At 53.5% G+C, this 25908-nt stretch overlaps 3 protein-coding genes and 1 long non-coding RNA gene across 6 annotated transcripts in view; 1 reads left to right on the plus strand and 3 right to left on the minus strand.

The window, feature by feature from the left end:
* Positions 1–533: 533 nt before the first annotated feature.
* Positions 534–25908, minus strand: part of LOC122924282 (riboflavin-binding protein-like) — a 28590-nt gene continuing 3215 nt past the window's right edge. For 2 of the 3 annotated variants that reach the window (XM_044275233.1, XM_044275235.1), the window contains exons 2-7: positions 22479–22627; positions 19821–19920; positions 13494–13622; positions 12998–13106; positions 4935–5201; positions 534–735 (exon numbers count right to left, since the gene is read on the minus strand). In XM_044275233.1, the coding sequence (XP_044131168.1) occupies positions 4977–5201; positions 12998–13106; positions 13494–13622; positions 19821–19920; positions 22479–22627 (712 nt within the window). In that variant the 3' untranslated portion in view covers positions 534–735; positions 4935–4976. The remainder of the gene's footprint in view (positions 736–4934; positions 5202–12997; positions 13107–13493; positions 13623–19820; positions 19921–22478; positions 22628–25908) is intronic. The other variant, XM_044275234.1, reaches the window with a different exon arrangement.
* Positions 688–4841, minus strand: LOC122924280. The gene is made up of 2 exons (XM_044275230.1): positions 4766–4841; positions 688–4562 (listed from the first exon to the last, which is right to left on the minus strand). The coding sequence occupies exons 1-2, from the start codon at positions 4838–4840 to the stop codon at positions 1665–1667; spliced, it is 2973 nt and encodes a 990-aa protein (XP_044131165.1). The 5' UTR covers position 4841; the 3' UTR covers positions 688–1664.
* Positions 7788–9972, plus strand: LOC122924283. The gene is made up of 2 exons (XR_006387386.1): positions 7788–8583; positions 8655–9972. It is a non-coding gene; the product is annotated as an uncharacterized LOC122924283 (long non-coding RNA).
* LOC122924281 lies at positions 9540–11537 on the minus strand. Its single transcript, XM_044275232.1, has 2 exons — positions 10743–11537; positions 9540–10494 (listed from the first exon to the last, which is right to left on the minus strand). Exons 1-2 carry the CDS (start codon positions 10892–10894, stop codon positions 9540–9542), a joined length of 1107 nt encoding a protein of 368 aa, XP_044131167.1. The 5' UTR covers positions 10895–11537.

Raw genomic sequence — 25908 nt, forward strand, 5'->3', positions numbered from 1 at the left:
TACGTTCAGCGCGGCGTACCGCATGACCCACTGAGAAGGACAAGCGGTCAGTCTCCACTGACAGCACATGCTGCTTAGTGACTCCACCCCCGAGGACCTCACTGCCTGCTCCAAACCCTTCTGGGGAGGTTGCTGATGATCTCCGTTTAGTTATGACTAAACTACCAATTATCTTCTTTACTTTAAATTAGTGACCAGACAAGTGGGCGCGGTCTAGTTAGATTTAGTCCCCTGGAGTAAGGGAAAATGGCGTAAATCTACGTTAGTCATAACTGGCACAGAGGCAGGATCCACTGGCGCGCGCCTCCTGACATTGTCTCATTGGGGACCTTTGTGTTTTAATTCCCACGGTTTGCAAGACCAGGACAGTTTTGTTTAGCCCTCATGAGCTGAGGGTTTGCCACAGTTGTATCCAGTGTAGACAATCCTCTGGACTGCAGACTGATACATTGTAACAAACCCAGGACAGAGAGATTTGCGCTCTTGATGTGGTTGCAGAGGGTTCAGTGTAGACGAGACGACACAGTGCACAGTTTGGTCAGAAGGAGGCGCTGTTTATTATTCTGAGGACAGAAGCCGGGGGCCCACACACCAACTCGTCTCCTGGTTGATGGACTCTATGACAGATGCATCTTCCCTTCTTGATGAGGGGTTCGGGTGTCTGGCCAAGAAGGTTGATGGATTTCAGCTCTTGGATATTTCAGGTGTATGCAGCCATGTTGCTCCTGGATGAGCCTTCAGAAAGAACAAACATTCAGATCTTCCTGTCTTTGCCAAGTATAGGAGATACCCCCCCCCCCCTCTCTGCAATGGACTTTCCCCCCCAATGTAGTAGACCCTCACCCTTCCTCTCCACTTTAGTGGACTCTCGCTCTTTCCCCGCACCGTGGAGGGCCCTCGCTCCTCCCCTGCACCATAGAGGGCCCTCGCTCCCCCCCTGCACCATGGAGGACCCTCGCTCCCCCCCTGCACCATGGGGGACCCTCGCTCCCCCCCTGCACCATGGGGGACCCTCGCTCCCCCCCTGCACCATGGGGGACCCTCGCTCTTCCCCTGCACCATGGGGGACCCTCGCTCTTCCCCTGCACCATGGGGGACCATCGCTCTTCCCCTGCACCATGGGGGACCCTCACTCTTCCCCTGCACCATGGGGGACCATCGCTCTTCCCCTGCACCATGGAGAACCCTTGCTCTTCCCCTGCACCATGGGGGACCCTCGCTCTTCCCCTGCACCATGGAGAACCCTTGCTCCTACCCTGCACCATGGGGGACCCTCGCTCTTCCCCTGCACCATGGAGAACCCTTGCTCCTACCCTGCACCATGGGGGACCCTCGCTCTTCCCCTGCACCATGGAGAACCCTTGCTCCTACCCTGCACCATTGTGGGCCCTTGTTTCTCCTGTGCACTGTAGTGGGCCCTCGCTCTTCTCGTGCACAGTAGTGGACCCTCACATTGCCTCTTGACTGTAGAGGACCCTCGCTCCTCCCGTGCACTGTAGTGGGCCATCGCTCTTCCCCTGCATCGTAGAGGACCCTCGCTCTTCCCCTGCATCGTAGAGGACCCTCGCTCTTCCCCTTTACCGTAGAAGGCCCTCACTCTTCTCCTGCACCGTAATGGGCCCTTCCTCCTCCCTTGCACAGTAGTGGACCCTCACATTGCCCCTTCACTGTAGTGGGCCCTCACTCATCCTGTTCACTGTAGTGGGCCCTCCCTCCTCCCCTGCACTGTAGTGGGCCCTGGCTCTTCTCCTGCACCATAATGGGCCCTCGCTCCTCCCCTGCACAGTAGTGGGCCCTCGCACTTCCCCTGCACAGTAGTGGGCCCTCGCACTTCCCCTGCACAGTAGTGGGCCCTCGCACTTCCCCTGCACAGTAGTGGGCCCTCGCACTTCCCCTGCACAGTAGTGGGCCCTCGCACTTCCCCTGCACAGTAGTGGGCCCTCGCACTTCCCCTGCACAGTAGTGGGCCCTCGCGCTTCCCCTGCACAGTAGTGGGCCCTCGCGCTTCCCCTGCACAGTAGTGGGCCCTCGCGCTTCCCCTGCGCAGTAGTGGGCCCTCGCGCTTCCCCTGCGCAGTAGTGGGCCCTCGCGCTTCCCCTGCGCAGTAGTGGGCCCTCGCGCTTCCCCTGCGCAGTAGTGGGCCCTCGCGCTTCCCCTGCGCAGTAGTGGGCCCTCGCGCTTCCCCTGCACAGTAGTGGGCCCTCGCTCTTCCCCTGCACAGTAGTGGGCCCTCGCGCTTCCCCTGCACAGTAGTGGGCCCTCGAGCTTCCCCTGCGCAGTAGTGGGCCCTCGAGCTTCCCCTGCGCAGTAGTGGGCCCTCGCGCTTCCCCTGCGCAGTAGTGGGCCCTCGCGCTTCCCCTGCGCAGTAGTGGGCCCTCGCTCTTCCCCTGCACAGTAGTGGGCCCTCGCACTTCCCCTGCACAGTACTGGGCCCTCGCACTTCCCCTGCACAGTAGTGGGCCCTCGCACTTCCCCTGCGCAGTAGTGGGCCCTCGCGCTTCCCCTGCGCAGTAGTGGGCCCTCGCGCTTCCCCTGCGCAGTAGTGGGCCCTCGCGCTTCCCCTGCGCAGTAGTGGGCCCTCGAGCTTCCCCTGCACAGTAGTGGGCCCTCGCGCTTCCCCTGCACAGTAGTGGGCCCTCGCGCTTCCCCTGCACAGTAGTGGGCCCTCGCTCTTCCCCTGCACAGTAGTGGGCCCTCGCGCTTCCCCTGCACAGTAGTGGGCCCTCGAGCTTCCCCTGCACAGTAGTGGGCCCTCGAGCTTCCCCTGCGCAGTAGTGGGCCCTCGCGCTTCCCCTGCGCAGTAGTGGGCCCTCGCGCTTCCCCTGCACAGTAGTGGGCCCTCGCTCTTCCCCTGCACAGTAGTGGGCCCTCGCACTTCCCCTGCACAGTACTGGGCCCTCGCACTTCCCCTGCACAGTAGTGGGCCCTCGCACTTCCCCTGCACTGTAGTGGGCCCTCGCACTTCCCCTGCACTGTAGTGGGCCCTCGCACTTCCCCTGCACTGTAGTGGGCCCCTGCTCCTCCCCTGCACAGTACTGGGCCCTCGCACTTCTCCTGCACAGTAGTGGGCCCTCGCACTTCCCCTGCACAGTAGTGGGCCCTCGCACTTCCCCTGCACAGTAGTGGGCCCTCGCTCTTCCCCTGCACAGTAGTGGGCCCTCGCACTTCCCCTGCACAGTAGTGGGCCCTCGCACTTCCCCTGCACAGTAGTGGGCCCTCGCACTTCCCCTGCACAGTAGTGGGCCCTCGCACTTCCCCTGCACAGTAGTGGGCCCTCGCACTTCCCCTGCACTGTAGTGGGCCCTCGCACTTCCCCTGCACAGTAGTGGGCCCTCGCACTTCCCCTGCACAGTAGTGGGCCCTCGCTCCTCCCCTGCACAGTAGTGGGCCCTCGCACTTCCCCTGCGCAGTAGTGGGCCCTCGCGCTTCCCCTGCACAGTAGTGGGCCCTCGCACTTCCCCTGCACAGTAGTGGGCCCTCGCGCTTCCCCTGCACAGTAGTGGGCCCTCGCGCTTCCCCTGCACAGTAGTGGGCCCTCGCACTTCCCCTGCACAGTAGTGGGCCCTCGCACTTCCCCTGCACTGTAGTGGGCCCTCGCACTTCCCCTGCACTGTAGTGGGCCCTCGCACTTCCCCTGCACAGTAGTGGGCCCTCGCTCCTCCCCTGCACAGTAGTGGGCCCTCGCACTTCCCCTGCACTGTAGTGGGCCCTCGCACTTCCCCTGCACAGTAGTGGGCCCTCGCTCTTCCCCTGCACAGTAGTGGGCCCTCGCACTTCCCCTGCACTGTAGTGGGCCCTCGCACTTCCCCTGCACTGTAGTGGGCCCTCGCACTTCCCCTGCACTGTAGTGGGCCCCTGCTCCTCCCCTGCACAGTACTGGGGCCTCGCACTTCCCCTGCACAGTAGTGGGCCCTCGCACTTCCCCTGCACAGTAGTGGGCCCTCGCACTTCCCCTGCACAGTAGTGGGCCCTCGCACTTCCCCTGCACAGTAGTGGGCCCTCGCACTTCCCCTGCACTGTAGTGGGCCCCTGCTCCTCCCCTGCACAGTACTGGGCCCTCGCACTTCCCCTGCACAGTAGTGGGCCCTCGCACTTCCCCTGCACAGTAGTGGGCCCTCGCACTTCCCCTGCACAGTAGTGGGCCCTCGCACTTCCCCTGCACAGTAGTGGGCCCTCGCACTTCCCCTGCACAGTAGTGGGCCCCTGCTCCTCCCCTGCACTGTAGTGGGCCCTCGCACTTCCCCTGCACTGTAATGGGCCCTCGCACTTCCCCTGCACAGTAGTGGGCCCTCGCACTTCCCCTGCACTGTAATGGGCCCTCGCACTTCCCCTGCGCAGTAGTGGGCCCTCGCACTTCCCCTGCGCAGTAGTGGGCCCTCGCGCTTCCCCTGCGCAGTACTGGGCCCTCGCACTTCCCCTGCACAGTAGTGGGCCCTCGCACTTCCCCTGCACAGTAGTGGGCCCTCGCACTTCCCCTGCACTGTAGTGGGCCCCTGCTCCTCCCCTGCACAGTACTGGGCCCTCGCACTTCCCCTGCACAGTAGTGGGCCCTCGCACTTCCCCTGCACAGTAGTGGGCCCTCGCACTTCCCCTGCACAGTAGTGGGCCCTCGCACTTCCCCTGCACAGTAGTGGGCCCTCGCACTTCCCCTGCACTGTAATGGGCCCTCGCACTTCCCCTGCACAGTAGTGGGCCCTCGCACTTCCCCTGCACTGTAATGGGCCCTCGCACTTCCCCTGCACTGTAGTGGGCCCTCGCACTTCCCCTTCACTTTTTGCTGAACAGACACAGAGATGTGGACCCATAGATGTTGATTGGACACGGATACAAATACGGTCATGTGCATGAGGCCTAAGGGATACGTTGTTGTAATGGGACAACCCCGTCAAAGCGCTGGAAGCTCCGATTGGTGCTCCAGACAGGAATAGTGATACCTGAGGGATGAGGCGCCGCCATCTCCGGTTATATCCCTCTGCTCAGTCATCCTCCTCTTGGTCCAGCTTCTTCTTGTCTGGGGCCGGTTGCAGCCGCAGTTTGCAAGCCTCCTCCTCCTCGCTCTCCTCCGAATGCTGGTTCTTCAGAATATACTTGAGGACCTTCTTGTCAGTCGGGGTCATGTCCAGGCACTGGCACGGAGAGGCGCTGACCACAAACGAACCGCCAGCGATGTTCTGACACAGGTCGGTGCTGTTCATGTACATCTGGAGAGGACAGTCATTAGTGGAGGGGATGGAGGGGCCTGTCTACATGTTACCGGGGGCCTACATATGGTGTGCAACCTGTGCAGCTGCCCCGGGGGGTCGCCATCCGCGTCCTGCTGTCTACCACATGTGAGGGACAGACATTCCCCTCTGTAATGTGGACAGGACCCAGAGGACCCAGAGGGCACTGATCGTCATCAAGACACTGTGGGGGTAATTTACGCCGCTCATGGAGTCTCCCTTGCGTTCCCAGAAGATTTGGGTAGTTTATAATGAGGCGTGCTCCTACGGCCCCCGCCTCAGAGCCCCTGGCTGGAGCAGTTTTTCGACAACATTTGCGCCTATTTCCGGCCCGGACATGTCCCCGTCCCGCCCAGCTGTCGAACGCGGCAGAAAACTGGCTGTGCAACTAAACATTGTCACACGACTGGTTAAAAAAGGGACCTGAAATTTTAACTTAAGCAGAATTTACACGGGCCGACTGAGCGGCCGATTGTTGGGAAATTCTCCTCCACAGTACGGGGAGCAGAGATCACTAATGCCATCGCTTGTCCCCATACAGAAGCGTTCCTTCCTGACAATCGCCTACTCGTCAGTGGAGGAGACACAGTTACATGCAGCGATCTCCTCCACAGTACAGGGAGCAGTGATCACTAATGCCATCGCTCGTCCCCATACAGAAGCGCTCCTTCCCGACAATATCCTCCTCGTCAGTGAAGGAGACACAGTTACATGCAGCAATCTCCTCCACAGTACAGGGAGCAGTTACCACTAACGCCATCGCTCGTCCCCGTACAGAAGCGTTCCTTCCCGACAATCGCCTACTCATCAGTGGAGGAGACACAGTTACATGCAGCGATCTCCTCCACAGTACAGGGAGCAGTTACCACTAACGCCATCGCTCGTCCCCGTACAGAAGCGTTCCTTCCCGACAATCGCCTACTCGTCAGTGGAGGAGACACAGTTACATGCAGCAATCTCCTCCACAGTACAGGGAGCAGTTACCACTAACGCCATCGCTCGTCCCCGTACAGAAGCGTTCCTTCCCGACAATCGCCTACTCATCAGTGGAGGAGACACAGTTACATGCAGTGATCTCCTCCACAGTATAGGGAGCAGTGATCACTAATGCCATCACTCGTCCCCATACAGAAGCGTTCCTTCCCGACAATCGCCTACTCGTCAGTGGAGGAGACACAGTTACATGCAGCAATCTCCTCCACAGTACAGGGAGCAGTTACCACTAACGCCATCGCTCGTCCCCGTACAGAAGCGTTCCTTCCCGACAATCGCCTACTCATCAGTGGAGGAGACACAGTTACATGCAGCGATCTCCTCCACAGTACAGGGAGCAGTTACCACTAACGCCATCGCTCGTCCCCGTACAGAAGCGTTCCTTCCCGACAATCGCCTACTCGTCAGTGGAGGAGACACAGTTACATGCAGCAATCTCCTCCACAGTACAGGGAGCAGTTACCACTAACGCCATCGCTCGTCCCCGTACAGAAGCGTTCCTTCCCGACAATCGCCTACTCATCAGTGGAGGAGACACAGTTACATGCAGTGATCTCCTCCACAGTATAGGGAGCAGTGATCACTAATGCCATCACTCGTCCCCATACAGAAGCGTTCCTTCCCGACAATCGCCTACTCGTCAGTGGAGGAGACACAGTTACATGCAGCGATCTCCTCCACAGTACAGGGAGCAGTGATCACTAATGCCATTGCTCGTCCCCATACAGAAGCGTTCCTTCCCGACAATCGCCTACTCATCAGTGGAGGAGACACAGTTACATGCAGCAATCTCCTCCACAGTACAGGGAGCAGTGATCACTAATGCCATTGCTCGTCCCCATACAGAAGCGCTCCTTCCTGACAGTCGGCTGCTCGTCAGTGGAGGAGACACAGTTACATGCAGTGATCTCCTCCACAGTATAGGGAGCAGTGATCACTAATGCCATCGCTCGTCCCCATACAGAAGCGCTCCTTCCTGACAATCGCCTGCTCGTCAGTGGAGGAGACACATTTACATGCAGTGATCTCCTCCACAGTACAGGGAGCAGTGATCACTAATGCCATTGCTCGTCCCCATACAGAAGCGTTCCTTCCTGACAATCGCCTGCTCGTCAGTGGAGGAGACACATTTACATGCAGCGATCTCCTCCACAGTATAGGGAGCAGTGATCACTAATGCCATCGCTCGTCCCCATACAGAAGCGCTCCTTCCTGACAATCGCCTGCTCGTCAGTGGAGGAGACACATTTACATGCAGTGATCTCCTCCACAGTATGGGGAGCAGTGATCACTAATGCCATCACTCGTCCCCATACAGAAGCATTCCTTCCTGACAGTCGGCTGCTCGTCAGTGGAGGAGACACATTTACATGCAGTGATCTCCTCCACAGTATAGGGAGCAGTGATCACTAATGCCATCACTCGTCCCCATACAGAAGCGCTCCTTCCTGACAATCACCTACTCGTCAGTGGAGGAGACACATTTACATGCAGTGATCTCCTCCACAGTATGGGGAGCAGTGATCACTAATGCCATCGCTCGTCCCCATACAGAAGTGTTCCTTCCCGATCGTCGGCTGCTCGTCAGTGGAGGAGACACAGTTACATGCAGCGATCTCCTCCACAGTATAGGGAGCAGTGATCACTAATGCCATCGCTCGTCCCCATACAGAAGCGTTCCTTCTCGAAAGTCGGCTGATCGTCAATGGAGGAGACACATTTACATGCTGCGATCTCCTCCACAGTATAGGGAGCAGTGATCACTAATGCCATCGCTCGTCCCCATACAGAAGCGTTCCTTCCTGACAATCGCCTCCTCGTCAGTGGAGGAGACACATTTACATGCAGTGATCTCCTCCACAGTACAGGGAGCAGTGATCACTAATGTCATCGCTCGTCCACATGCCGAAGCACTCCATCCTGACAATCACCTACTCGTCAGTGGAGGAGACACATTTACATGCAGCGATCTCCTCCACAGTATAGGGGGCAGTGATCACTAATGTCATCGCTCGTCCCCATACAGAAGCGTTCCATCCTGACAATCGCCTCCTCGTCAGTGGAGGAGACACATTTACATGCAGTGATCTCCTCCACAGTACAGGGAGCAGTGATCACTAATGTCATCGCTCGTCCACATGCCGAAGCACTCCATCCTGACAATCACCTACTCGTCAGTGGAGGAGACACATTTACATGCAGCGATCTCCTCCACAGTACGAGGACATGTGGTCTCTATAGTGATCCCTCGTCCTCACAACCCGCTGCCCAGAAGCCGTGATTGCTGTGAAGCTTTTTGCGGACCGCACATGGCCGATGCTACATAGAAAATGCCTATAATTGTCCGCAATTGCGCAGCTGTCAGGAGGTAGAGGGGACAATGTTCTGCAGATCTCTAGGGAGGTCATTGGTGTAATAATCTGCAGGATCTGTCAGGAGGTAGAGGGGACAATGTTCTGCAGATCTCTAGGGAGGTCATTGGTGTAATAATCTGCAGGATCTGTCAGGAGGTAGAGCGGCGCTTTGCAGCTGCTCTCCATAGGATGTCGAGGCTCTGGGGTCTACTGGCGAGAGATCACTCAGTAATCCGCTGGCACCGGCCGCTGCAGTGCAAACAGATCCCAATGTTATGGCAGGAGAGGGGCGGCCAAGACAAACATTGGGGGTGACGAAGATTGAAATCTTAAGGGGTTGTCCGGTTCCCGGTGGAAGCGGCACCCGATCTTCCCGGTGGAAGCGGCACCCGATAAAAGTATCACCAGATCTTCCCGGTGGAAGCGGCACCCGATCTTCCCAATGGAAGCGGCACCGGAATAAAGTATCACCAGATCTTCCCGGTGGAAGGGGCACCCGATCTTCCCGATGGAAGCGGCACCCGATAAAAGTATCACCCGATCTTCCCGGTGGAAGCGGCACCCGATCTTCCCGATGGAAGCGGCACCCGATAAAAGTATCACCCGATCTTCCCGGTGGAAGCGGCACCCGATCTTCCCGATGGAAGCGGCACCCGATAAAAGTATCACCAGATCTTCCCGGTGGAAGCGGCACCCGATCTTCCCGATGGAAGCGGCACCCGATAAAAGTATCACCAGATCTTCCCGATGGAAGCGGCACCCAATAAAAGTATCACCCGATCTTCCCGGTGGAAGCGGCACCCGATCTTCCCGATGGAAGCGGCACCCGATCTTCCCGATGGAAGCGGCACCCGATAAAAGTATCACCAGATCTTCCCGGTGGAAGCGGCACCCGATAAAAGTATCACCAGATCTTCCCGGTGGAAGGGGCACCCGATCTTCCCGATGGAAGCGGCACCCGATAAAAGTATCACCCGATCTTCCCGGTGGAAGCGGCACCCGATCTTCCCGGTGGAAGCGGCACCCGATCTTCCCGGTGGAAGCGGCACCCGATCTTCCCGGTGGAAGCGGCACCCGATCTTCCCGGTGGAAGTGGCACCCGATCTTCCCGGTGGAATCGGCACCCGATCTTCCCGATGGAAGCGGCACCCGATAAAAGTATCACCCGATCTTCCCGGTGGAAGCGGCACCCGATCTTCCCGATGGAAGCGGCACCCGATCTTCCCGATGGAAGCGGAACCCGATCTTCCCGATGGAAGCGGCACCCGATAAAAGTATCACCAGATCTTCCCGGTGGAAGCGGCACCCGATCTTCCCAATGGAAGCGGCACCCGATCTTTCCGATGGAAGCGGCACCGGAATAAAGTATCACCAGATCTTCCCGGTGGAAGCGGCACCCGATCTTCCCGATGGAAGCGGCACCCGATAAAAGTATCACCCGATCTTCCCGGTGGAAGCGGCACCCGATCTTCCCGATGGAAGCGGCACCCGATAAAAGTATCACCAGATCTTCCCGGTGGAAGCGGCACCCGATCTTCCCGATGGAAGCGGCACCCGATAAAAGTATCACCAGATCTTCCCGGTGGAAGGGGCACCCGATCTTCCCGATGGAAGCGGCACCCGATAAAAGTATCACCCGATCTTCCCGGTGGAAGCGGCACCCAATCTTCCCGGTGGAAGCGGCACCCGATAAAAGTATCACCAGATCTTCCCGGTGGAAGCGGCACCCGATCTTCCCGATGGAAGCGGTACCCGATAAAAGTATCACCAGATCTTCCCGGTGGAAGCGGCACCCGATCTTCCCGATGGAAGCGGCACCCGATAAAAGTATCACCAGATCTTCCCGGTGGAAGGGGCACCCGATCTTCCCGATGGAAGCGGCACCCGATAAAAGTATCACCCGATCTTCCCGGTGGAAGCGGCACCTGATCTTCCCGATGGAAGCGGCACCCGATCTTCCCGATGGAAGCGGAACCCGATCTTCCCGATGGAAGCGGCACCCGATAAAAGTATCACCAGATCTTCCCGGTGGAAGCGGCACCCGATCTTCCCAATGGAAGCGGCACCCGATCTTTCCGATGGAAGCGGCACCGGAATAAAGTATCACCAGATCTTCCCGGTGGAAGGGGCACCCGATCTTCCCGATGGAAGCGGCACCCGATAAAAGTATCACCCGATCTTCCCGGTGGAAGCGGCACCCGATCTTCCCGGTGGAAGCGGCACCCGATCTTCCCGGTGGAAGCGGCACCCGATCTTCCCGGTGGAAGTGGCACCCGATCTTCTGGTGGACCACAGTGGTTTTTCCTCTGGTTTCACGGTTGTCATATTGGCTGCCACCCAGTTTTAATTTGGGGCAATTGCTCTTTAAGCTGTTGCCGGTGATCCAGGGCAGGATTCATGACCCGGTAAGATCAGGAGAGTGGAGCAGTGGGGGAGGGGAGCCGGCCAGCAGTGAGTAAGGGTTAAGGAATGAGATCGGGGGCGCTGCAGGAACGTGCCAGACACTTGACAACAGTCATATCTTCAGTGGACTTGACTCATGCAGCGCAATCTTTCGGGCTCCCTCTGGGAATAGAAAAGATGATGGGTGCTGTAGTGAGTCAGATGGGGGTCTGGACCAGGTCTCACAGCTGTGTCTGCCACACAGTGCCCTATCTATAGCAGTGACCAGACCTGGTGCCCACTCAATGGCAGCTGTATCACACCCAGGCCTGTGCCCGGAATCAGAGAGGGGGCACCGTTCTGCATCTGCTGCGGCCGAGAAGAACCCCCCGCAGCCGTTATAGGGTAGTAACTGAGGTGTGCCCCCTTTCTACAATAATTGAAAGCAACTTTTACATTTTTATAATTACTGTATGAATTAAATAAAGTATAAATATATACTACACTGAACACAGATATAAACACTTCCAGTTTTGCTCCCATTTTGCAGGAGCTGAACTCAAAGATCTGAGACATTTTCTACAGACACAGAAGACCCGTCACCCTCAGATACTGTCCACAAATCTGTCTGGATCCGTGTAGTGAGCGCTTCTCCTCTGCCGAGATAATCCATCCCACCTCACAGGCAGATCGAGGCGCTGATTAGACAGCATGAATATTGCCCAGGAGTGCCTTAGACTGCCCACAATAACAGACCACTCTGAAATGTGCAGTCTGATCACACGGCACAATGTCTGAGGGCGCGTGCAGTTGGCATGCTGACTGCGGGGATGTCTACCAGAGCTGTTCCCCGTGCAATGAATGTTCATTTATCTACCATAAACCGTCTCCAAAGGAGTTTCAGAGAATTTGGCAGAACAACCGGCCTCACAACCGCAGACCACGTGTAACCACACCAGACCAGGACCTCCACCTCCAGCATGTCCACCTCCATGGTCGTCTGAGACCAGCCGCCCGGACGGCTGCAGCAACAGTCGGTTTACATAACCAAAGAATTTCTGCACAAACTGTCAGACGCCGTCTCAGGGAAGCTCATCTGCTCGTCGTCCTCATCGGGGTCCGGACCCGACTGCAGTTCGTCGTCGTCACCGACTTGAGTGGAGAAATGCTCACATTCGATGGCGTCTGGCACGTTGGAGAGGCGTTCTGGTCACGGATGAGTCCCGGTTTTCACTGTTCAGGGCAGATGGCAGACAGCGTGTGTGGTGTCGTGTGGGTGAGCGGTTTGCTGATGGAGTGGCCCATGGTGGCGGTGGGGTTATGGTATGGGCAGGCGTATGTTATGGACAATGAACACAGGGGCATTTTATTGATGGCATTCTGAATGCGCAGAGATCCCGTGAGGAGATCCTGAGGCCAGTGTTGTGCCGTTCACCCGCGACCATCGCCTCATGTGCAGCAGGATAATGCACGGCCCCATATTGCAGGGTCTGGACACAACTCCTGGAAGCTGAAAACATCCCAGTTCTTGCATGGCCCGGACTCACCGGACATGTCACCCACTGAGCATGTTCGGGACGCTCCGGATCGCCGTCTACGACACCGTGTTCCAGTTCCTGCCAATATTCTGCAACTTCGCACTGCTATTGCCCCCCCCCCCCCAGTAGGGCAAAACTGTGCACATTTCAGAGTGGTCTTTTATTGTGGGCAGTCTAAGGCACACCTGTGAGGAGGGATGGCAGAGGAGAAGCGCTCGCTGACACGGATCCAGACAGATCTGTGGACAATATCTGAGTAACGGGTCTTCTGTGTCTGTAGAAAAGGTCTCAGATCTTTGAGTTCAGCTCCTGCAAAATGGGAGCAAAACCAGAAGTGTTGGGTTTATGGTTTTGCTCAGTGTCGTTTTTTCAATCTCTGAAGAAATGTCTCTTTGGTGGTTTTCGGATGGACTTTGTTTCTTCTGCTTATGCACTTATTGATGCCCTAATTCATAGTTTGCTGTGCCCTGTATTATCCGGTGATGGTCGGGGGTCCCCCATGTCTTACCTGGTCATACGGGATACAGTCATTCCTGCAGTGGTTCCCATCCTCATCTATCCTCCAGTCGGTGAGAAAGTTGCGCACGCAGACCCGATCCGAGCGGCACGCCTCGAACCTGAGAGCGAGGGAGAGGACATCACAGATGAATCAGTGCTAGTGATGAGGGTCTTCACCCCTGTCCTATGGCTGCCACGGTTCGGATACGTACGGCACATACCGCCTGGAGGGGGAGGGGGGACATATATACAATGGGACTAGGTCACTTATAGTCCCATCATATAGATCCTCTGAACATGAATATTCATTAGATACCTGCCCTCTGACATCACTGTCATGTGACTGCTCGAGCCCCACCCCTTGTCAAGCCCCACCCCTTTGACTCTCTCCTCCCTGGTAGAATACAGACCCGGACTCCTCTAGGTCAGAGGCGGAGCCTCATCTTGTGAATGGTGTGGATTAGAATTATTGGTCCCTGATTTAAAGGTAATCCCCGAGCACTTACCAGCCATCACAGAAGGCCTGGCACAGGGGCACGCCCTGCATGGCAGAAGAACTGTTGGGGTGCATCCAGTGCTCGGTGTCCGGGGAGCACTGGTAGAAGCACTCGACCTTCTTCATGTAATCCTCACACCTGAAAACACAGAACCCGGAATTAAAGGGACGGCGGCGTCATCCTGTGGTGAGGAGTCCTGCAGCTTTCCTTGAAGACACTGGGACATTTACAGATGTCTCCCCGGCTGCTGCGGCTTCAAAAAGACACATATGATGGCAAGCGCTGCATCTGCACAGTGATGTGTGACTTATGTGGGAGGGGCTTAGCAGGGCCGCCAGACTTACTGTAAACTACACCAGAAACTGGTATAAATTATAGCTAGAGCCTGGGACAGACGGCCAGCGATGCGACTAATGGGGACAGCAGTCCTGATAAGTGTCCCTCCTTGTGCTTCAGTCCAGTAGAGTCAGAAAACCAAATGGTTCCAAAATTCTGTCATAATATATCTTTATAAAGGTCAGAGCTCCCTCTAGTGGTGGCTGTATAATCTGTATGTAGTGAGCTCCCTCTAGTGGTGGCTGTATAATCTGTATGTAGTGAGCTCCCTCTAGTGGTGGCTGTATAATCTGTATGTAGTGAGCTCCCTCTAGTGGTGGCTGTATAATCTGTATGTAGTGAGCTCCCTCTAGTGGTGGCTGTATAATCTGTATGTAGTGAGCTCCCCCTAGTGGTGACTGTATAATCTGTATGTAGTGAGCTCCCTCTAGTGGTGGCTGTATAATCTGTATGTAGTGAGCTCCCCCTAGTGGTGACTGTATAATCTGTATGTAGTGAGCTCCCTCTAGTGGTGACTGTATAATCTGTATGTAGTGAGCTCCCTCTAGTGGTGGCTGTATAATCTGTATGTAGTGAGCTCCCCCTAGTGGTGGCTGTATAATCTGTATGTAGTGAGCTCCCTCTAGTGGTGGCTGTATAATCTGTATGCAGTGAGCTCCCTCTAGTGGTGGCTGTATAATCTGTATGTAGTGAGCTCCCTCTAGTGGTGGCTGTATAATCTGTATGTAGTGAGCTCCCTCTAGTGGTGGCTGTATAATCTGTATGTAGTGAGCTCCCCCTAGTGGTGACTGTATAATCTGTATGTAGTGAGCTCCCTCTAGTGGTGACTGTATAATCTGTATGTAGTGAGCTCCCTCTAGTGGTGGCTGTATAATCTGTATGTAGTGAGCTCCCTCTAGTGGTGGCTGTATAATCTGTATGTAGTGAGCTCCCTCTAGTGGTGGCTGTATAATCTGTATGTAGTGAGCGCCCTCTAGTGGTGGCTGTATAATCTGTATGTAGTGAGCTCCCTCTAGTGGTGGCTGTATAATCTGTATGTAGTGAGCTCCCTCTAGTGGTGGCTGTATAATCTGTATGTAGTGAGCTCCCTCTAGTGGTGGCTGTATAATCTGTATGTAGTGAGCTCCCTCTAGTGGTGGCTGTATAATCTGTATGTAGTGAGCTCCCTCTAGTGGTGGCTGTATAATCTGTATGTAGTGAGCTCCCCCTAGTGGTGACTGTATAATCTGTATGTAGTGAGCTCCCTCTAGTGGTGGCTGTATAATCTGTATGTAGTGAGCTCCCCCTAGTGGTGACTGTATATCTGTATGTAGTGAGCTCCCTCTAGTGGTGACTGTATAATCTGTATGTAGTGAGCTCCCTCTAGTGGTGGCTGTATAATCTGTATGTAGTGAGCTCCCCCTAGTGGTGGCTGTATAATCTGATGTAGTGAGCTCCCTCTAGTGGTGGCTGTATAATCTGTATGCAGTGAGCTCCCTCTAGTGGTGGCTGTATAATCTGTATGTAGTGAGCTCCCTCTAGTGGTGGCTGTATAATCTGTATGTAGTGAGCTCCCTCTAGTGGTGGCTGTATAATCTGTATGTAGTGAGCTCCCCTAGTGGTGACTGTATAATCTGTATGTAGTGAGCTCCCTCTAGTGGTGACTGTATAATCTGGATTAGTGTAGTGAGCTCCCTCTAGTGGTGGCTGTATAATCTGTATGTAGTGAGCTCCCTCTAGTGGTGGCTGTATAATCTGTATGTAGTGAGCTCCCTCTAGTGGTGGCTGTATAATCTGTATGTAGTGAGCTCCCTCTAGTGGTGGCTGTATAATCTGTATGTAGTGAGCTCCCTCTAGTGGTGGCTGTATAATCTGTATGTAGTGAGCTCCCTCTAGTGGTGGCTGTATATCTGTATGTAGTGAGCTCCCTCTAGTGGTGGCTGTATAATCTGTATGTAGTGAGCTCCCTCTAGTGGTGGCTGTATAATCTGTATGTAGTGAGCTCCCTCTAGTGGTGGCTGTATAATCTGTATGTAGTGAGCTCCCTCTAGTGGTGGCTGTATAATCTGTATGTAGTGAGCTCCCTCTAGTGGTGGCTGTATAATCTGTATGTAGTGAGCTCCTCTAGTGGTGGCTGTATAATCTGTATGTAGTGAGCTCCCTCTAGTGGTGGCTGTATAATCTGTATGTAGTGAGCTCCCTCTAGTGGTGGCTGTATAATCTGTATGTAGTGAGCTCCCTCTAGTGGTGGCTGTATAATCTGTATGTAGTGAGCTCCCCCTAGTGGTGACTGTATAATCTGTATGTAGTGAGCTCCCTCTAGTGGTGCTGTATAATCTGTATGTAGTGAGCTCCCCTAGTGGTGACTGTATAATCTGTATGTAGTGAGCTCCCCTCTAGTGGTGACTGTATAATCTGTATGTAGTGAGCTCCCTCTAGTGGTGGCTGTATAATCTGTATGTAGTGAGCTCCCCTAGTGGTGGCTGTATAATCTGTATGTAGTGAGCTCCCTCTAGTGGTGGCTGTATAATCTGTATGCAGTGAGCTCCCTCTAGTGGTGGCTGTATAATCTGTATGTAGTGAGCTCCCTCTAGTGGTGGCTGTATAATCTGTATGTAGTGAGCTCCCTCTAGTGGTGGCTGTATAATCTGTAGGTAGTGAGCTCCCCCTAGTGGTGACTGTATAATCTGTATGTAGTGAGCTCCCTCTAGTGGTGACTGTATAATCTGTATGTAGTGAGCTCCCTCTAGTGGTGGCTGTATAATCTGTATGTAGTGAGCTCCCTCTAGTGGTGGCTGTATAATCTGTATGTAGTGAGCTCCCTCTAGTGGTGGCTGTATAATCTGTATGCAGTGAGCTCCCTCTAGTGGTGGCTGTATAATCTGTATGTAGTGAGCTCCCTCTAGTGGTGGCTGTATAATCTGTATGCAGTGAGCTCCCTCTAGTGGTGGCTGTATAATCTGTATGTAGTGAGCTCCCTCTAGTGGTGGCTGTATAATCTGTATGTAGTGAGCTCCCTCTAGTGGTGGCTGTATAATCTGTATGTAGTGAGCTCCCTCTAGTGGTGGCTGTATAATCTGTATGTAGTGAGCGCCCTCTAGTGGTGGCTGTATAATCTGTATGTAGTGAGCTCCCTCTAGTGGTGGCTGTATAATCTGTATGTAGTGAGCTCCCTCTAGTGGTGGCTGTTATAATCTGTATGTAGTGAGCTCCCCCTAGTGGTGACTGTATAATCTGTATGTAGTGAGCTCCCTCTAGTGGTGACTGTATAATCTGTATGTAGTGAGCTCCCTCTAGTGGTGGCTGTATAATCTGTATGTAGTGAGCTCCCCCTAGTGGTGACTGTATAATCTGTATGTAGTGAGCTCCCTCTAGTGGTGGCTGTATAATCTGTATGTAGTGAGCTCCCTCTAGTGGTGGCTGTATAATCTGTATGTAGTGAGCTCCCTCTAGTGGTGGCGGTATAATCTGTATGTAGTGAGCTCCCTCTAGTGGTGACTGTATAATCTGTGTGTAGTGAGCTCCCTCTAGTGGTGGCTGTATAATCTGTATGTAGTGAGCTCCCTCTAGTGGTGACTGTAGTATGTAGTGAGCTCCCTCTAGTGGTGGCTGTAGTATGTAGTGAGCTCCTGCTCCTGCTGTTGTCCTCACCCCTCTGCCCCCGGTCCTCAGTGTCCTGCTGTTGTACTCTCCCTTCTGCCCCCGGTCCTCAGTGTCCTGCTGTTGTCCTCACCCCTCTGCCCCCAGTCCTCAGTGTCCCGCTGTTGTCCTCACCCCTCTGCCCCCGGTCCTTAGTGTCCTGCTGTTGTACTCTCCCCACCACCCCCGGTCCTCAGTGTCCTGCTGTTGTCCTCACCCCTCTGCCCCCGGTCCTCAGGTCCTGCTGTTGTACTCTCCCCACCACACCCGGTCCTCAGTGTCCTGCTGTTGTCCTCACCCCTCTGCCCCCGGTCCTCAGTGTCCTGCTGTTGTACTCTCCCCACTGCCCCCGATCCTCAGTGTCCTGCTGTTGTACTCTCCCTTCTGCCCCCGGTCCTCAGTGTCCTGCTGTTGTCCTCACCCCTCTGCCCCCAGTCCTCAGTGTCCCGCTGTTGTCCTCACCCCTCTGCCCCCGGTCCTTAGTGTCCTGCTGTTGTACTCTCCCCACCACCCCCGGTCCTCAGTGTCCTGCTGTTGTCCTCACCCCTCTGCCCCCGGTCCTCAGGGTCCTGCTGTTGTACTCTCCCCACCACCCCCGGTCCTCAGTGTCCTGCTGTTGTCCTCACCCCTCTGCTCCCGGTCCTCAGTGTCCTGCTGTTGTACTCTCCCACCCGCCCCCGGTCCTCAGTGTCCTGCTGTTGTACTCTCCCACCCGCCCCCGGTCCTCAGGGTCCTGCTGTTGTCCTCACCCCTCTGCCCCCGGTCCTCAGTGTCCTGCTGTTGTACCTCTCCCCACCGCCCCCGGTCCTCAGGGTCCTGCTGTTGTACCTCTCCCCACCGCCCCCGGTCCTCAGTGTCCTGCTGTTGTACTCTCCCACCCGCCCCCGGTCCTCAGGGTCCTGCTGTTGTCCTCACCCCTCTGCCCACCTGGTCCTCAGTGTCCTGCTGTTGTACTCTCCCCACCGCCCCCCGGTCCTCAGGGTCCTGCTGTTGTCCTCACCCCTCTGCCCCCGGTCCTCAGTGTCCTGCTGTTGTACTCTCCCCACCGCCCCCGGTCCTCAGGGTCCTGCTGTTGTCCTCACCCCTCTGCCCCCGGTCCTCAGTGTCCTGCTGTTGTACTCTCCCCACCGCCCCCGGTCCTCAGGGTCCTGCTGTTGTACTCTCCCCACCGCCCCCGGTCCTCAGGGTCCTGCTGTTGTCCTCACCCCTCTGCCCCCGGTCCTCAGTGTCCTGCTGTTGTACTCTCCCCACTGCCCCCGGTCCCCTAACATCCTGGGAAGAGAAAGGGCGGTGCATGTGCCTGACACCCCCCCCCCCACCCCAGGATCACAGGGTACTTTGGCCCCTCAGCCTCTCAGATCATGTCCTCCACTAGTGTTGAGCGGCATGTCCCATATTCGAATTCGCGAAATTTCGCGAATATTCGAAAGAATATTCGTAAAATATTCGCGAATATTCGAATTCGTTATTATTTCGCATATGCGATAATTCGAATTTTCGCATCGCATAATACATATTATGAGATGCAAAATTCGCATGTGCGCTAATGAAATCGCCTTACGAAGATTCGCAACTCAATTCAATCACTAATGTAAGAATGCAAAGCCCTTTGCCTCTGTTCTGGGACAAGTGCCGATATTTGCCTGTGCGCTAATAAAATCGCCTTACAAAGATTCGCGCCTCAATCACTTTCTAGGCAATGTGAGTAAGATCTGAGCTTTTGGACTTTTGGGAATCAATCGAGATACAGTGGGGGGTGATGACAGTAGTTGACAGAGTACAGATCAATGTCATCTGTAAGGTGGAAACTAAAATATTAAATACGAATATTCGTAAATCGAATTTTACGAAGTTCTACGTATTCGCGAATATGGTGCTATACTATATGAATGCACAGGCCTTTGCCTCTCTGTTCTGGGGACAAGTGTAGATATTCGCATGTGCGCTAATAAAATCGCCTTACGAAGATTCGCGCCTCAATCACTTTCTAGGCAATGTGAGTAAGATCTGAGCTGTTGGACCTTTGGGAAACAATCAATTATATGTGTACTGTAATTTTGTGGGAAAAAAAACAAAACAAAAAAAAGAATATTCGTTTTTACGAATATATAGCACTATATTCGAAATATTCGCGAAATCGCGAAGTTGCGATATTCGCGAAAAAAATTCGCTTTTCGAATATTCGCGCTCAACACTATCCTCCACATTGTGGCGTTCAGTCTGGTCATCGGGGCATGAGGCATTGAAGAGAGGTGACCTGATTGAGGCACCACAGATCTGCAGAGCATCGCTCAGGGCAGCCCAGGTTTATTTTGGCAGATAAGACCCGCCCATGAGGGGCCACAATTCAACTGCGTTGTATGAATGTGGAGTGACACTTACATCTTGCTGAGGTTCCCACATCGGTTCCAGTAATGATTATCCACATGGATCAGAGGAGATGCAGAAAGTTTCTCTGTGTAGTTGGTGGGACAACAGGCGGCTGCGCGACAGAGAGGGATCAGCGTATCACTCCATATGGTACAGAGGTGACATATACATACACACTGCTCACATGGGACTACATTGTATACCCTAGTGTGGTATAATATTAGAGGACCGTATGGCGGTATTATTAGAGCACTGTATGGTGGTATTATTAGAGGACCGTATGGTGGTATTATTAGGGGACCGTATGGCAGTATTATTAGAGCACTGTATGGGGGTATTATTAGAGGACCATATGGTGGTATTATTAGGGGACCGTATGGTGGTACTATTAGTGGACCGTATGGTGGTATTATTAGAGCACTGTATGGGGGTATTATTAGAGCACTGTATGGGGGTATTATTAGAGGACCATATGGTGGTATTATTAGGGGACCGTATGGTGGTATTATTAGTGGACCGTATGGCGGTATTATTAGAGCACTGTATGGGGGTATTATTAGAGCACTGTATGGGGGTATTATTAGAGGACCATATGGTGGTATTATTAGGGGACCGTATGGTGGTATTATTAGTGGACCGTATGGCGGTATTATTAGAGCACTGTATGGGGGTATTATTAGAGGACCATATAGTGGTATTATTAGAGCACTGTATGGTGGTATTATTAGGGGACCATATGGTGGTATTATTAGTGGGCCGTATGGCAGTATTATTAGAGCACTGTATGGTGGTAATATTAGGGGACCATATGGTGGTATTATTAGAGTACTGTATAGTGGTATTATTGGAGCACTGTATGGTGGTATTAGAGGACCGTATGGCGGTATTATTGGAGCAGTGTATGGCGGTATTATTGGAGGACAGTATAGGTATGGTGGTATAATATTATAGCACTGTATGGTTGTATTATGAGAACCTATGGTAATATTATTAGAGGACTGTATGGCGGTATTATTAGATGACCATATGGCGGTATTATTGGAGCACCGTATGGTGGTATTATTAGAGGACCATATGGTGGTATTATTAGAGGACCATATGGTGGTATTATTAGAGGACCGTATGGCGGTATTATTGGAGCACTGTATGGTGGTATTAGAGGACCGTATGGTGGTATTATTGGAGCACTGTATGGTGGTATTATTAGAGGACCATATGGTGGTATTATTAGAGGACCGTATGGCGGTATTATTGGAGCACTGTATGGTGGTATTAGAGGACCGTATGGTGGTATTATTAGAGGACCGTATGCTGGTATTATTGGAGCACTGTATGGTGGTATTATTGGAGCACTGTATGGCGGTATTATTGGAGCAATGTATGGTGGTATTATTAGAGGACCATATGGTGGTATTATTAGAGGACCGTATGGCGGTATTATTGGAGCACTGTATGGTGGTATTAGAGGACCGTATGGTGGTATTATTGGAGCACTGTATGGTGGTATTAGAGGACTGTATGGTGGTATTATTGGAGCACTGTATGGCGGTATTATTGGAGCACTGTATGGCGGTATTATTGGAGCACTGTATGGCAGTATTATTGGAGCACTGTATGGTGGTATTATTAGAGGACCATATGGTGGTATTATTAGAGGACCATATGGCGGTATTATTGGAGCACTGTATGGTGGTATTAGAGGACCGTATGGTGGTATTATTGGAGCACTGTATGGTGGTATTATTGGAGCACTGTATGGTGGTATTAGAGGACCGTATGGTGGTATTATTGGAGCACTGTATGGTGGTATTATTGGAGCACTGTATGGCAGTATTATTGGAGCACTGTATGGTGGTATTATTGGAGCACTGTATGGCAGTATTATTGGAGCACTGTATGGTGGTATTAGAGGACCGTATGGTGGTATTATTGGAGCACTGTATGGTGGTATTATTGGAGCACTGTATGGCAGTATTATTGGAGCACTGTATGGTGGTATTAGAGGACCGTATGGTGGTATTATTGGAGCACTGTATGGTGGTATTATTGGAGCACTGTATGGTGGTATTAGAGGACCGTATGGTGGTATTATTGGAGCACTGTATGGCGGTATTATTGGAGCACTGTATGGTGGTATTATTGGAGCACTGTATGGTGGTATTATTGGAGCACTGTATGGCAGTATTATTGGAGCACTGTATGGCAGTATTATTGGAGCACTGTATGGTGGTATTAGAGGACCGTATGGCAGTATTATTGGAGCACTGTATGGTGGTATTAGAGGACTGTATGGTGGTATTATTGGAGCACTGTATGGTGGTATTATTGGAGCACTGTATGGCAGTATTATTGGAGCACTGTATGGCAGTATTATTGGAGCACTGTATGGCGGTATTATTAGAGGACCATATGGTGGTATTATTAGAGGACCGTATGGCGGTATTATTGGAGCACTGTATGGCGGTATTATTGGAGCACTGTATGGCGGTATTATTGGAGCACTGTATGGCGGTTTTATTGGAGCACTGTATGGTGGTATTATTAGAGGACCATATGGTGGTATTATTAGAGGACCGTATGGCGGTATTATTGGAGCACTGTATGGCGGTATTATTGGATCTTTGTGCTTTGAACACTTTGATGACATGGTCTCATCTATTCTGCACTTACATTCAGAGTACAGCTGACACTCTTGCATGTTGGGCTCGGGTCCCGGGCTCACTTTGTGATATTTTCCATGCAGACATCCTCCATGGTGACACAACACGGCAGACAGGAAGCTGAGGGCCACGAGGATGATCACGGCCTTCATGTTTATCCTGCAGAAAAGAAGCGAGTCTATTACGGGGCGGTGCGGGACACGGGGCGCCGGTGTCAATGGCAGAAGTGGGGGCCAGGGCTGCGATACAGGCGGGGGCCGACTGGGAACTTATATTAAACGAAATATGGCCCCATGCGCTAAAAAAAGGTCCAGATTGGGTTAGGGTGCCAGCAATACCTGCAGAACCACATAGCGGACTCCGCTGCAGTATTCCGCTATCACCATCCTGAGGCTGATGCAGTGGAGTTCAGGAGGGACCTGCGGTGCCGACCCGGTGCATTACTACCTGATGCTGCTAGCGTTAATTAATGTGGGCAGATCGTTAAGTACCTGGACATGTACCAGGACTCGGGCGGCCCACCGGGACATTTCCCTGTCGGGTCTATGGCCAGTCTCCCCCCAATAATTCTACTGGCAGGCACCTTTCCTTCCCACAAGCACTTGGTAGCCATGCCTCTCTTGCTTCTCGTGGCTACATCGTCGGGTATATAACCGCTATATCTATTATACTGCTTGTCCCTGCATTATTATAAGTGTGGAGCCAACCAGCAGATAGCTGTCCCCTATAAGAGCCTCATCCCACATGGTCTCCAACATTGTCCCGTGAGTTAAGAATAGGGAGAGATGTGACAAACGCTAGGGACATTGTTGCAGAAAGCTTTTAATAGAAGAATATTGGATAGGGAGACTGCAGGGGCAGTGCAGGGAGACTGCAGGGGCAGTGCAGGGAGACTGCAGGGGCAGTGCAGGGAGACTGCAGGGGCAGTGCAGGGAGACTGCAGGGGCAGTGCAGGGAGACTGCAGGGGCAGTGCAGGGAGACTGCAAGGGCAGCGCAGGGAGACTGCAAGGGCAGCGCAGGGAGACTGCAGGGGCAGCGCAGGGAGACTGCAGGGGCAGCGCAGGGAGATTGCAGGGGCAGCGCAGGGAGACTGCAAGGGCAGCGCAGGGAGACTGCAAGGGCAGCGCAGGGAGACTGCAGGGGCAGCGCAGGGAGACTGCAGGGGCAGTGCAGGGAGACTGCAAGGGCAGCGCAGGGAGACTGCAGGGGCCGTGCAGGGAGACTGCAGGGGCCGTGCAGGGAGACTGCAGGGGCAGTGCAGGGAGACTGCAGGGGCCGTGCAGGGAGACTGCATGTGCAGTGCAGGGAGACTGCAGGGGCAGTGCAGGGAGATTGTAGGTAGAGCATATGAACACTGCAGGAGGACCTTTCATCTGTTTTACTTATAGGAGCTAAATACCTGTACTTGTGGGGTACCCCCACTGATGCTGCCACCCAGTTGTTGTTTTTTAAACATTGCCCCTACGCCCCGCTGCGCCCTCCTGAAGTTTTCGCGCTCAGTATGTAAATCCTGAGCATCGGTACAGGGAGGATGGGTGGCAGCATCAGCGGGGGTACCCCGCAGGTACAGGCATTTAGCTCCTATAAGTAAAACAGATTTAAGGTCCTCTTTAAAGGGAACCTGTCATGTGGATATTTGATTACAATCTAACTAATTATATACAATCATTAACTACTACAAAGTGCCTTAGATGTATTCACTTACTGGTGTGACAGATGGTCACCTCATAATATACACACAAAAATGCCGCATGCTAATGAGCTGATTTGAGTCCAGCGTGATGTAATTGAGTCCAGCGTATATTTAATTCAGAGCTATAGCCACTCCCCTGCCCACCTGCTGCTGATTCCTATGGAAAATAACTGTCACTCAGCAGCAGGTGGGCGGGAAGAGTCAGGAGCTCATAAATATTCAGGACTCATCGTTATCAGCTGGAGCTTTTCAATACAAGATGTTGGCAGATTGACTGGGTCAATTAAAGAGAGTGACCCAGCATTTTGCTAAGAGAATCAGTCACTTATTTATGTTGCCCTTAGATAGGACACCATAATACTAATGACAGGTTCCCTTTAAGTGTAACTTGCCTCCAAAGGAACGTTGTTTTGACCAATAATACAGCCGTACTGGAATGGTTGACTCACTCTTCAACATCATCCCAGGTGATATCATACACCCTCACCAGGAGTCGGTGGGTTCCTCTGACACCATGCTTGTTTGGCATGGCCCAGGAACTGCCTCTGTGCCCCCACCTGTCCTCAAGCTGCCTCTTTCATTTTCTACTCGGGAAGTATTATATTCAGCGAGGATAGTCAGCAGCTACAGGCCATCACAGACTTGGAGGAGAGGTCCGCAACTTGTGATCATGACAGTTGGGTGGAAGCACGTGTTGCGAGAGGCCAAGGACATGCACAAGAGACAGGTGAAGGTGACACAAGTCACGACCAAAACAGATGTAGATAATGTAGCCGATCGCACGTGGGAGCCGGATGAAAAGGGGACATTATCATCATCGGGGGACGAGGGTGGCAGCGTGCCTGCGAGACAGCAGGGTGGCAGCGTGCCTGCGAGACAGCAGGGTGGAATCAGTGGGAGATTACACCTTCTGCAATTCGGAAGACTATCTGTGAAGAACAAACTAGCAGTGCACGGGTTCATAAAAGCAGCGGCAGGCAGGCATCACGTAGTGTTGGAGGGAAAAGAGCCATGCTTGGCAGTGTGAGAACTTTTCACCAAGTCGCTGGGGGACGTTAGCGTGGTAGTATTCAGGATGTGTGGGCAGAACCGCGGCCAGGGTGCTGAGGTTGGCACATCAGCCGTGTGTCAACACATGAAGCATCACCATGAAGTGGTCTGGAAAAACCATGTCACTCGTTTAGTTTCTACGGCCTGATGCAGCACCGACCCGCACCCGCTCTCCAGGAGTCAGGGCTCGTCAACGTCACTAGAAGGAAGCCGTCTTTTCTTCCCATGGACTTCAATGTCATCTTTTGCTCCTCCTCGTCACTGGTGGACAGCAGTATGCGCGCACTCATCCAACGGCGCAGAAGCTGAACGTGCTCCTGGCCAAGTTGCTGGTGCTGCAGTCCCTCCCTTTCCATGTGGTGGACTCTGCACCTTTCAGAGAACTGATGGCTTGTACCGAGCCGAGGTGGAGAGTCCCAAGTCGTCATTACTTCTCCAAAAAGGCAGTACCAGCGCATGTATGTAGAACAGAAGGCGGGCCAGTCCTTGATCCTGTCAGCGTCTGGTACAGTTCACTGCTGCGCTGACGTGTGGAGCTGTAACTATGGTCAAGGTCAATATATTTCATTCACAGCCTACTAGGTAAATGTGGTTCCAGACCAGGCACACCAGCAACTTGGCCAACTGATGGCACTGCCACCTCTGCATTCTCAAGCTGTGACTCTGGCGCAAATGTCCTCACCTGCCTCCTGATCC

The sequence above is a fragment of the Bufo gargarizans genome, unplaced genomic scaffold, assembly GCF_014858855.1.
Source record: "Bufo gargarizans isolate SCDJY-AF-19 unplaced genomic scaffold, ASM1485885v1 original_scaffold_986_pilon, whole genome shotgun sequence".
Classification (NCBI taxonomy): Eukaryota; Metazoa; Chordata; class Amphibia; order Anura; family Bufonidae; genus Bufo; species Bufo gargarizans.